The 12,569-nt window shown below is 34.7% G+C and overlaps 1 protein-coding gene across 5 annotated transcripts in view; it reads left to right on the forward strand.

Annotated features, from left to right (window-relative positions):
• The window catches only part of Itsn1 (intersectin 1), a 207,796-nt gene that overhangs the window by 108,941 nt on the left and 86,286 nt on the right, over window positions 1-12,569 (forward strand). For all 5 annotated transcript variants that reach the window (XM_077795394.1, XM_026393561.2, XM_026393563.2 and 2 more), the window contains exons 15-16: window positions 1,450-1,537; window positions 2,161-2,300. In XM_077795394.1, coding sequence (XP_077651520.1) covers window positions 1,450-1,537; window positions 2,161-2,300 — 228 coding nt within the window. The remainder of the gene's footprint in view (window positions 1-1,449; window positions 1,538-2,160; window positions 2,301-12,569) is intronic.

Genomic DNA, 12,569 nt, shown 5'->3' on the forward strand with positions numbered 1-12,569 from the left:
GGGGGTTATTTATAGAAAAGGAGGCTTCTAAATCCTCTGTTGAGCTGACCTCTCTGCCATATGGGCCAATAGTATATGAAGGTTTTTTTCCACATAGGCTAGTCTGTATCTAAAGGTAGATGTTCCAAAAGAGAAGTTCTTGGCCTCTGATGATTTTTGAGACATGGTCTTGCTGTTTCTAGGGAAGTCTTGAACTCATGTGCTGGCTCTGAAAAACAATCTTTTAAATATTTATTTTTAGTTTTAGGTGGACACAATATCTTTATTTTATTCTTACTTGGTGCCGAGAATTGAACCCAGTGCCTCATGCATGCTAGGCGAGCACGCTACCACTTGAGCCACATCCCCAGCCCTGATCATTTTTAATTATGGCACTTTTATATTTTCAAGCCAAAAGTCAATACTTAGAGTTCACTTTTCATAAAGGTAAAAATAAAAGTCAAATATTCCCTATATATCTGCTGTTTTGTTTCATGTTGTGTTGTTTTTGATACTGGGGATTGAACCCAGGGACACAGTACTGCTAAGCTACATTCCCACGTTTGTTTGTTTGTTTGTTTTTTTCCCCATTTTTGAGACAGGGTTTCACTTGGTTGCTGAGGCTAGCCTCAAACTTGGGATCCTCCTGCCTCAGCCTCCTAGTTGTTTCACAGGTGTGGCCATGGCCTCTTATATCTGAAAAGCCTACCATTTTACTGAAATGTGTAGAAACTACAGAGGATACTTACAGCTGAACTTAAGCAAATACTGTGCTTGGCATGTTACCCACAAAAAATTCCAAATAGCATTTGTACAGTATGGTTTTAGTTTTTATCATTGTGTAAGTTAAAATATAGGTGGTTCAAGACTTTTATGTACCTGTTTAAAGTTCCATTCTTTGTGACAGAAAAACATGCACATTTAAAGCAGTTAAGATTCTAGTGGTTAAAAATCTGTTTTGTTCCCAACTTCAGGTATATCATAAACCTAAATTTTGCCCTATTAAGTATTAAAGCTCAGATTATAATAACAGAGTAATTTCTTCCAAATTAGTTTACAAGCAGTTGGGCCACGGTATTTATACTTGATCTCCATGCAATTGAGAGATCCTCACTTCTGTTTTCTGTGTGCACAGTGTTTTTGAAGTGCTGTCTCTAAAAGCTTATAAATGTCCAGTGAGACAACAAGAATGTAAGCAATACCAAGGAAGCTATAACTGTCTTAACTTTATTTTAGTGAAAAGCACTTGGCAAACAGTTTATTCCTTGACAAGAAAGCAAGAGTCACCCTGACTAGCAGTTAAATGTGGTTCACCATAAAGGACTTGGGAAGAGCTGACTAACCTCTCTGCTATTCAAGCCATTCAGGAGTATCTCTGAGGGTCAAGAAAACTGACTTAAGCACTAATTCTGCGTGTGGACATGGGAGTGTTCCCTGTCATTCACGGTTGTTTTTCTCCTCCTCCCCTAGGAATCTCAGCAAATGCTTGGAAGACTTATTCCAGAAAAACAGATACTTAACGACCAATTAAAACAAGTTCAGCAGAACAGTTTGCACAGTAGGTATTTTATTTATTTATTTATTTTAATATTTTTTAGTTGTGGATGTACCTTTATTTTTAAAAATTTATATATATTTATATCGAGGCCAGTGCCTCACACATGTTAGGCAGGAGCTCTGCCACTGAGCCGCAACCCCAGCCCCAGAATTTTAAAGTTGGCTTTTTTTTTTTTAAAGAGAGAATGAGAGACAGAGAGAGGGAGAGAGAGAGAATTTTAATATTTATTTCTTAGTATTTGGTGGACACAACATCTTTGTTTGTATGTGCCGAGAATTGAACCCAGTGCCTCATGCATGCCAGACGAGCGCGGTACCGCTTGAGCCACATCCCCAGCCCTAAAGTTGGCTTTTTCCCTCCCTCTCCTTTAATTCCTTTCTCTCTCCTTCTCCCTCCTTTTCTCCCTCTTTCATTTTAAATATGCTGGGGATTAAACCTAGGGCCTCACCTCATGGGTGCCAAGCACAGCTCTATGGGCTCTACTGCTGGGCTGCACCCCAGCCACAACCTTTTCCTTTTTTACAAACAGCAAGAATTTTCTTAAGTGACATGAAAACGTTAAAAAACATTTCCCTCACTGCCAATTAAAGTTTTTCCTGTCTCTCACTGTTTTTCTAAAATAGGAGATTCACTTCTTACACTGAAAAGAGCCTTAGAAGCAAAAGAACTAGCTCGCCAGCAGCTACGAGACCAACTGGATGAGGTGGAGAAAGAAACTAGGTCAAAACTGCAGGAGATTGATATTTTCAATAACCAGCTGAAGGTAACTGTTCTCTGTGTGCCTACATGTATGTCTTACCCTTTCATTTTCCTAACTGTCCAGCTGATTAGTTGATGTGGAATCCCAGGCAGAAAAATGTATTGAACTGGCGTTTCAACCTTGGTGAAAGCCTTCACATTTATGGATGAGCATTATACCATCTAAATTGCATTTTTCTTCCTTGAGATATAAAAATGAATTTGGCATTTATAAATTCTGGATCAGTGAGTGGCCCCAGCATTATGTCTGTTTTTAACCTGAATTATTTTGTATACATTTTCATCTTTTTGCCTGTTCATAGCCATATCAAGTGGAATTTCAGAAACCAGGCCTTCAAAGCTTCCTCTTTCTTGTGCTCTTTGCATACTGCTCAGAGGGATTGTTTTTCCTCTTAAAACTGAGAACTTTTCTGCCACTTCTTGCCTTTAAGATTGGGCTTAAATAATTAGTCATTTTGTTCCCTTACATTCTAAATTTTTATTGTTTAGTGCACTAATTGCTTTTCTTTTGTGGCAGAAGTGGTGTATGTTTTTGTCACATTTGCACAGGAATACTTAGAAAAATGCCCAGGTTTTAAGGGAACATAAAATAGTAAAGATCACAGGTTCTTTCTGATTGCTTTCAATTTAACCTCACAACTTTATCATCCTAAGAATATTAACTCTTACAAGAAATCCAGAATGGAAACAGCTCATTTTCTCTTCTTTGTTTTTTTTTTTCTTTTTCTTTAGTATTTTTAGTTATAGATGAACATAATACCTTTATTTTGTTTATTTATTTTTATGTGGTTCTAGGGATTGAACCCAGGACCTCACATATGCTAGGCAAGCACTCTACCACTGAGCTACATCCTCAGCCCTTTTTGTTTTTTATTTTGAGACAGTCTAGCTAAGTTGCTTAGGGCCTCACTAAATTATTGCTGAGGGGGGCTTTGAACTTGCAATCTTCCTGGGTCAGCCCCCAGGAAGCTTGTCCAACAAGCTCATTTCTTTTAAATAATTATTATATGTTATTTTAAATTTAAGTAGGCTATTAGAGTTTTTATCTGCTATGTTCTTTTAGAAATTGGATGTGATACTTTTTTTTTCTTTCAAAATATTTGTTTTTCTTTTTCTAACTTAAAATTCTTTATAAACTTGTTTCTGGCCATTTTAGCTTTTGAAACTAGGAAGTAAAATTCCTATTCTTTATCTCTAAACCAAAAAAATTTAAAAATTAAAAAAATTATAAAGCATATTTGAGATTTTTAGTTTACCTCTGGATTGAGGGATTAGACCAGATTGTGTAGACATCTAAATTTGAGGTGTTTGTGCTATTTTTTGGAGCATGAGGTAATGAACTTTGCTAAGTTGTACAATTCCCAGAATGTGCTGTTCATAGAAACAGCACAATTTTTTTTTTAGGAAAAATATTTAGCCAACCTAGTATTTTTCTTCACTTTGCTTTTATGCTTATGTTGTGCCAGTTTATATATTATCTATATTTTATATTTGTATGTATGTGATTTAAGTGTGGCATATAAGTATTGAAACTGCAGCTGTAAGTTCTCCATCTCTAAGTACAATCAAAATCCTCATATGGGTTCTAGGGATTGAACCCAGGACCTCACACATGCTAGGCAAGCACTCTATCACTGAGCTGCAATCCCAGCCCCACTTTCTTTTCTTTCTTTCTTTTTCTTTTTCTTTTCTTTTTTTTTTTTTTTTTGTGCCTTGGATTGAACCCAGGGGTGCTTAGCCACTGAGCCACATCCTCAGTTGCAATTTTATAGTGTTTTTTAATAATCTCTTGGAATACAATCTGTGAAGTAATCAGCTATCTTTTGAACTCATTAATTAAGATTTTTGCCTTAATATAGATTTCTTTTCTAGAATTTTGATTCCCAAAGCAAGATTCGGATATTAGGAAGTGATACTCTAAGAGGAGACTTTGATTAATGCTTAGAAGATGTATGGATTAAATAACTTTGGTAATTGAATCGCTCTTATCCTTGCTAAAGAAAACTCCCTTAAAATGTGGTGTAAGTCATTCTTATGATGAATTAGTAGTAGTGGTGGTGGTGGTGGTATTTTTTCTTTTTTTTTTTTGTACTGGGATTGAACCCAAGGAGAAGAGGTGCTTTACAATTGAACTACAGGCCCGGCTTTTTTTTTTCCCCCTCTTTTTTCTTTTTTTTTGAGACAGAGTCTCGCTAAGTTGCTGAGGCTGACCTTGAACCTATGATCTTCCTGTCTCAGCCTCCAATTTGCTGGGATTACAGGTGTACACCACCATGCCTGACGACTAATTACTATTTAATTAACTAATGCTGCCTTCAGTATCAGAGCTTTTCTTATGCAGTTCTACAAAGACTGACTTTATTTTTTCTCCCCTACTGGCCCTTTTTCAATATCCTTGTTTTTAAATAAGAACATTTCTTTCTGTCTTTTAAATTTTTATTTTGTTGTTCTATTATTAATTTAGTTTAATGATTAAGTTAATTTTCTATTTAAATTTAATCTAGTGAGTAAAAAAGTCACAAGCCAATATAACTATATTGTTTTGCCACTAACACTCATTTAGAAAACTTACTGAATGTGATATGTTGTCTTATGGTTATTATTTTTAGAATTCCTCTGAAACTAAAACAGAAGCAATTAAATCAAAGAAAAGATTTATAATTTGATTGTGACCACTCAGAGACTGAATTAACATTTAGTTTATCAGGGGTCTTCTTGCCTACTTTTCTTTGTTATAATCACACTGGAAAATGTGAAGCATTTTTTCTAACCTTAGAGCATGTATTCATTAGCAGCTATAATTTTTATATGATGAGATAGAGCAGGAAGAGCTAGTAGCCTGACTTCTGGGATTTGTTGGATATCTCTCTTGATATAGCAGTCCTTACAGAGCACTAAATGATGCAGAACTTTATTTCTGCCTTGCCCAGAGAGAAATTAATTTCCTGCAGTTAGCCTGATGGTGTAGATCTGCTGTATTTTAAACCTTTTTTTCCTAAAAGGAAACCAGCTAGAGAGTATAGAAAAGAAATTGGCTCTTGGCAGTTGTATTTCATATTCATAAAGACTGTTCACATGGAAGAAGAAAATGTAATTCATTCGATGCAGGCTAATACAAAGCATTTTAATTAGTTGACCAGGACACTAAACCTACTTGAAATTGTTGGCTTCACAATTGAGGAACCAATACTCCCCTCCCCAATACACACACATACACACACACACACACACACAACTGCTTTCATGCACAAAGTCATGTCCAGCTTCTTAGGTATAAAATTATATGGGGAACATTTGTACCCTTATTTATCCCTAATTCTGAAGTATAAGACAGATTGAGAAGTATATTTAGTATTTAGTTTCTCTAATGAAAGTTTATGAAACTAAGTATATTTTATTATTCTGCCATATATATATATATATATATATATATGATCTGATTTAGTCCTTTCCTCCAGAATGTCTAGTTCACACTCATTTTTTTGTTTGAGGATTTCTTCTATTTTCTTCAATTCAGGAAGCATTACACTTCCACCTTCCCTATACAAGATCTGATAAGCAAGGATAGAAATTCTCAAGTCTTTATTTAAAAAAGGAAATGTTGGGGCTGGGATTGTGGCTCAGTGTTAGAACGCTCGCCTAGCACGTGCGAGGCCCTGCCTGGGTTCGATCCTCAGCACAACATATAAATAAATAAATAAAATAAAGGTATTGTGTCCAACTACTATCGAAAAATAAATATTAAAAAAAATAAAAAGGAAATGTTTACTGTTGGAGTCAGATTAACAGTTCTTTGTTTCATATAGGAACCAATAGTGAAAATATGAAGCATACTTATTCCACTGTTGTGATTTACTAGAGATTCACCATATGATCTCAAATTTTGGGCCCTTTTGTTTCTTTCTGATCTTTTAAATATGCATCTAACTTATCACCATAAATCAAGAAATACTAAGGAAGGAAACAAGAATCTTACCATAGCAAATCAACTTGGCTTTTTATTTTTTAAATAAGTCTGAAAAGCGGGGGGAAATGGAAGAGGAGAATAAATTATAGCACCCAAGATACTGAAACTCTTGTGCTAGAAATTCCTCAATTAGCATCTTTTGTATATTTGCTATCTCTGATATGCACTATATATTTTAGCTTTTTGGTTATCATCTAAAATACCAAGCCAGAAATAATTCATTTTGTTAGTGCATGAACTAGTACTAGCATGAATTAGTACTTCCTAAAGTAGTTTTAATTCAGTGGATCAAATTTTTTTACCATAAATTTCTGCTTTTAAATGTATTCTGCTGTGTGAAGTGCCACATGCCTATAATCCTAGTGGCTCAGGAGGCTGAGGCAGGAGGATTTTGAGTTCAAAGCCAGCCTCAGCAACTTAGCAAGGGCCTAAGCAAGTTAGTGAAACCCTGTCTCACAATAAAAAGGGCTGTGTTGTGGCTCAGTGGTTAAGCATCCCTGGGTTCAATCCCCAGTACCTACCCCCAAAATGTATTCTGTTGCAACAAATATTCTGTGTTAAGAAATCAGTCATCTCAAATTTGTGTTCCAGAAACCTATTTAAAATTGTCGCTGGGAGTGGTGGTACATGCCTGTAATCCCAGCGGTTGGGGAGGATGAGGCAGGAAGATCAAAGCCAGCCTCAGCAACGGTGAGGCACTATGCAATTCAGTTAGACCCTGTCTCTAAATAAAATATAAAAAATAGGGTTGGGAGTGTGGCTCAGGGGTTAAGTGCCCCAGAGTTCAATCCCTAGTACTCAAAAACAAACAAAAAAATTCTACAAACTGAATATATGGTTCTGACTTTATTCACAGTGACTTTGTTTTAAAAAAAAAAAAAAAACTATAACTCATAAAGAGTTTAATCCCCAGTACTCCAAGGAGGGGGTAATTGTTGATTATTTATGACTTTCTCTTTATACCTCAGTTTATAGGAAAATAAAAACTCAATTTCTTTTGGAGAAGCTATATGTCTAAAATGCATGTAATAAACTTTCTTATAATTGTTTTTCTTATTTATGGTGCTTTCCTAGAGGTATAAAATCATGGTTCTAACAAGTGTCAAGTCATACTACACATAGGGGCTTTTTAGCTTTTGTCTTCACCTTGCCTTTGCAAGTGATAGTAGTTACTGTGGTAGTTTTCATCATTACTGTAAATCCTAGTGTTCCATGTCTTAATACTGTAAGAATAATACCAAGCAGCAGCATAAAGTGTATCTTACAGTTTGCAAGTCTCCATTATGTGCCTTTTAAGAGAATCTAACACCCACAGAGTCAAGGTTTTGTGTTTCATGTTGAAAGTTGAGTCCTTGTTGGTCCTTGTCTAGTCACTGTGTACTGGACAAGTCCCAATGTGAATGGCCATTTACACTGGCGCGTTTCTTTCTTCCAGTCAGTGGCAATGGAGGAGGCAATGTGGCAGTGCCTGGCAGTTCTCCTGGGCTGCGTCATCCACTTAGACTTCTTTCTAAAGGTCTCCATGCCCTACTCAGGCAATGCACATCTTTCTCAGACTAAGAATGATGAACCATCTCCAGCTCTGTGCTTCAGTTTCCCCTCCACAGATGAGTGCCCAGTGTCTAAGATAGCATTTACTATGAAGTACTAAGCATTCTTTGTAACAGTTAATAATAATTAATAATTATTCACCATGGAGTGTGATTGAATCTTTCCTCTTGATAAGTTGTGTTTGTGATGGTATAAGCTCTGAATACCAGCTGGAAAAGGTACTGTATACTAGTCTTGTCTTTACAATAAGCATTCGAGATTGTTTCATTTGCAACTACAAAATTTTGAAAGATCATTCAGTTGCTGTTTGTGTCTTTGTGTGTTTTTCCATGATGTGGGAGACAGTATTATGGACAGTGTATTATTCCAGAAAGACATAGTATTTTATTTCTTAGTGAAATTTGAGTATTTAGGACTAATTAAGAATCATATTTTTTAATACACTTAGGAAATCCTGGCTTCTTAAGTTAGACACAGGGGCTGTTAGAACTATAAATTCTGTTCATAATGATACCAGTTCTATACCACAAAAAAAAAAAAAAAAAAAAAAAAAAGATACCGGTACTGAAAATTGTTCCTAAGAACTGAAGTGATGAAATGAGAACACCAGTTATGCTACATGAGGTTGTTTGCATAACTAAGACTTTCCTGCTCTTGGTTTAGACACTTGCTTTCATGACAGGCCCATTCATTCTGAAGGCAGTGAAAGGGAAAATGTTTAGCAACCAAGGGAGAAAAGAAAAGAGCTGGAGAAAGAACTGAAAAACAGAATGAGAAGTCAGGGGTTGGGGGATGCATGTGAAGAGAAACAGTGATGGAAAGAAAAAGATCCAGGAAGAGGAGAAGGAGAGACAGGAAGAGAAATAACAGCATTACTCTCCTGTAATTGGTAGAATAATGTTTGGCTGTTCTATGGTTTGCTATCTTTTGTTTAAGATAACATTTTATTTTTGCCTATATGTTTCTTCTGAAAAGACTTCTGAATAGAAGTAGTAAAATCCTCTCATTACTTGTTATTATGGGAACTTTATACAGATTCCTCGAATATAATCAAATAACCGAAAATTCCCCAGCTTCAAAATAGTTAACAGGTGTTGTATATTAGATTCTGTGCTTACTGGTAGACTGTGTGGTTGGTTGCTTGATTTGAGTTTTTTAGTTAGAGGGTTTTTTTTTTTTTTTCTTAACAAAAAACAAGTAAACATTTTTTTTGTAGTAAAACAAAAAAAATGTGTAGTAAAAGATTATCTGGGAAGGGAAGAAAAGCAGACTCAATTATTAGAAAAGATATTTTCTTCTGTTTTCTTTCATTCTTCTGTTTACTCATACCCCTCAACAACTTTATCCTTCAGAATGATATGCAATTAAAATAATAGGATACTACTTTGTGAATATAACAAACATTGGTGGGAAATTCAGATTTTTCAGGAAAACTGAAGTCACTTTTTTCTTTTTGGTAATTGAAGTTATTTACCAGGCCTTCTGGGAGGTTCCTGATGCCTTTTCCTATTGCTCTTCCCTCCCTTTCTCCCCAACACACACTCCTTTCTCAGCCTCTTAGAGCATTTCAGATACATTGACTGCCAGTTAGAGTCATGGGGACACACTATTTAGTGAAAGGTTGACTTCAGATTTAAAAGTAGCATTTTGAATATACTTTTAAACATTAGTTTAGCCTTTCTCAGAATTTAAATTGCCAATCAATATATCTTTTCATTTATACTTCTTTTAATATTTTAAAAATGGATAAACTTTATAATTTTATAAAAAATGGTTGGGCGCAGTAGTACACACCCGGAATCCTAGTGACTCAGGAGGCTAAGGCTGGAGGATTCAAGTTCTGTTCAGCGTCAGCAACTTAGGGACACCCTGTCTCAATTTTTTTTTTTAAATGAAAGAACTTGGAATATAACTCAGTGAAAAAGCAATCCCCATCACCAAAGAGAAAAAATTGTGATAAATGGAATGTTCATTTCCTTGATTTGGAGTATAGTTTCTATGTTCTGGAATTGTTATTATTTTTTTTCAGATTTTTCCATACCAGTACAGTTCCCCTATCTTCATTGATTTTGCTAGTTGCCTTTCTTTTGTAGTTTTTTTAATTTAATTTCTTCTTCTTATTAATTATTTTGGTACCAGGGATTGAATTCAGAGATCTTAACCACTGAGCCATATCTCAACTCTTTTTTATTTTAAGACAGGGTCTCGCTAAGTTGCTGAGGCTGGCTTTGAACTTGTGATCTTCCTGCCTCAGCCTCCTGAGCCACTGGGATTATAGGTGTGCAAAACATACTGGAAAAAATTAGTGTCTTTTAAAACTCAGAAGGCCTTTTTAAAATTCTGATATTGTGTGCTACATATTATTCCTGGGTTAGAAATTATTATTATTTATATAAATGCCCTTCTACTTTTAACTTTGTTACAGATATTAGATTACAGAAAAAAAACACATACCTGGAATTTCTGATGCTGGTACTTATAAGATCGATTAAATTTTTAAAAAAATAATTTTAAGTATAATATAAATACTTAATCAGAGTATATTTGTTTTTGTCTCTCATTTCTAAGAGAAAACCTGAGTAAAAGGCCCAAAGCAAAATAATCCTTACAAAAAGTTAGACATTCAAATTAGTAAATCAGTTTATATTAACTGCTAGCCTTCATAGGCCCATATTGCTAGTTAATTGTTTTCTCCTTATTGGCATTTATACAAAGTAGTGTTTATGAAAAGAAATCCCATACATGTTATTCAGGTGGGTATTTTATACTTCAAATAATATCATTTCATATAATACATCTGTTTTTTACTGTCTCAGAGCAAATAAAGGAGAAACATTCACAGTTAATTAAGTCAAGTGATTTTGTGCCCTTTGGCATAGTAATAGAAGAGCCATCTACAGTGAACTTGAAAGTGAGCCATATTTCTCAGTGGAAAAATAGTTGAATCTTCTTGGGTATTCAATTTGTCCAACATATTGCTTTTGAAACACTTTGGCTATGCGCCATAGGATGTCCAAAAGATGTGTTATGGTTCAGATATCTTAGCTCTTTAAGGAAATAAGAGCTTTTCACTCTTTAGGGAAGAAAATTAAAAGCACGTTGATTTTTATTTTATCTTAACTAATACAAGACAGAATCTTGATTTGCCAAATTTTTATTGTAGTTTATAATCCGTTTTTGATTGGAGAGCCTTTGAGAACCAAATAAAAGCTACGAGCCTCCTTTAACCAGAAAAATGCCCACATACCCCAAATTTGGCAAGTTGTTTTTAAAATAGGGCCAAAGCTTTTTCATGGATTTTGGTTAAGAAATTCAAATCTATAGTTTTAAAAATCTGTTCATGTTATTGGTGATAAAAATCTTATTATTTTAAGCTGGGCATAGTTAGTACATGCTTCTAGTCTCAGATATTCAGGAGGTTCAGGCCCTGCCTGGACAACATAGCAAGACCCTATCTCATAATAAATTTTTTTAAAACTTACTGTTATAATTTATATATACCATATATTATATAATTTTTCCTTTTTTGCCATGTTTGTAACATGTAGCTACCTCTTCTTGAGTGCTTGTTTAATGATCTCTTATTTATTAAGAAAGCAATTATACTTAATTGGGAGACAATGTTCAATTATTACCCATTATAACTACTGTAAAATGAACGTATCATACCCCTGAGTAGACCTTACTAAGGAAAAATCAATAAAGTTGTACGCTTGTAGCAATAACCAGCCATATTTGTGTGATTGTAGAGGGATTGGCTTTAGAAAAACTAATTTAATTTTCTTAAGAGCCATGAAGGAAATGCTGATTTTTTTTATTCTTAGTCGTTTCTTTGTTTCGTTTTGCCTTTATTGTAGTAGAGACATAATTGTGATAAAGTATATGGGCATTTAATAGAATTTGCAGGATCACTGTAATCAGGTTCCCACTAGGAGAAGTTATTATATTTAGTGTGTTAAAATTTTTCTTAGTTACTTCTCCCAATAATAAATTCACAATTTCCTAGATAATTAAGCAATTTAATGACACCGGACTTGTTTGCCACCTTGAAATATTTTTCCTGAAAAAAATTTAAAAGGTGCCTTTAAATAATAATTGTAATTGGACTTGAGTCTCTTTAACAGTATTGAAAAATAGTGGGAAAATAGTGCAGCCATCTGCCACCCTGTGTGAAAGGACTCAGTGTTCCAAACGGGCTTTGTTATGGCCAAGGAACGAAAGCCATTCACTAGTTTTTAGTACATGTTTGCATTTATAGATTACCTTTTCAGAAGTTTAACTTTCTGAAAAAGCTTATCATGGTAAAATTATAAATGTTTTCCCCGTGTTGGTTTGTACCATCTAACTCCCAAGTCCAAAGATAAAGAAGACCCAGAATGCTTGCCAGTACTACTATAAGATCACCTTCATTGCCTTAAAATCGATTGTGTATCCCAGCAATGTTTAACTTGGATGAAGAAAATAATTGAAAATCTTCTCAGTCTTCAAATCTGGATTTTAAGCTGCCAGAGCCTTCTGTTACCTTCTTTGACATCTGTTATTTTATGGCTCCCACAAGTTCCATTTCCTTGGCGGTACTTGAAGCAGCAACTTATTTAGGTAGTTCCATAGATAGGTTCAACCTGTGCTATAGTGCTGAACCTATTTATGCTCAGAAATAAATATATTTTAAATTTTTTCTTCCTTCACATATTTGATATATTTAAAAATAATTGTTGGGCTGGGATTGTGGCTCAGCAGTAGAGTGCTCGCTTC

Source organism: Urocitellus parryii, chromosome 2 (genome assembly GCF_045843805.1).
Source record: "Urocitellus parryii isolate mUroPar1 chromosome 2, mUroPar1.hap1, whole genome shotgun sequence".
Taxonomy (NCBI): Eukaryota; Metazoa; Chordata; class Mammalia; order Rodentia; family Sciuridae; genus Urocitellus; species Urocitellus parryii.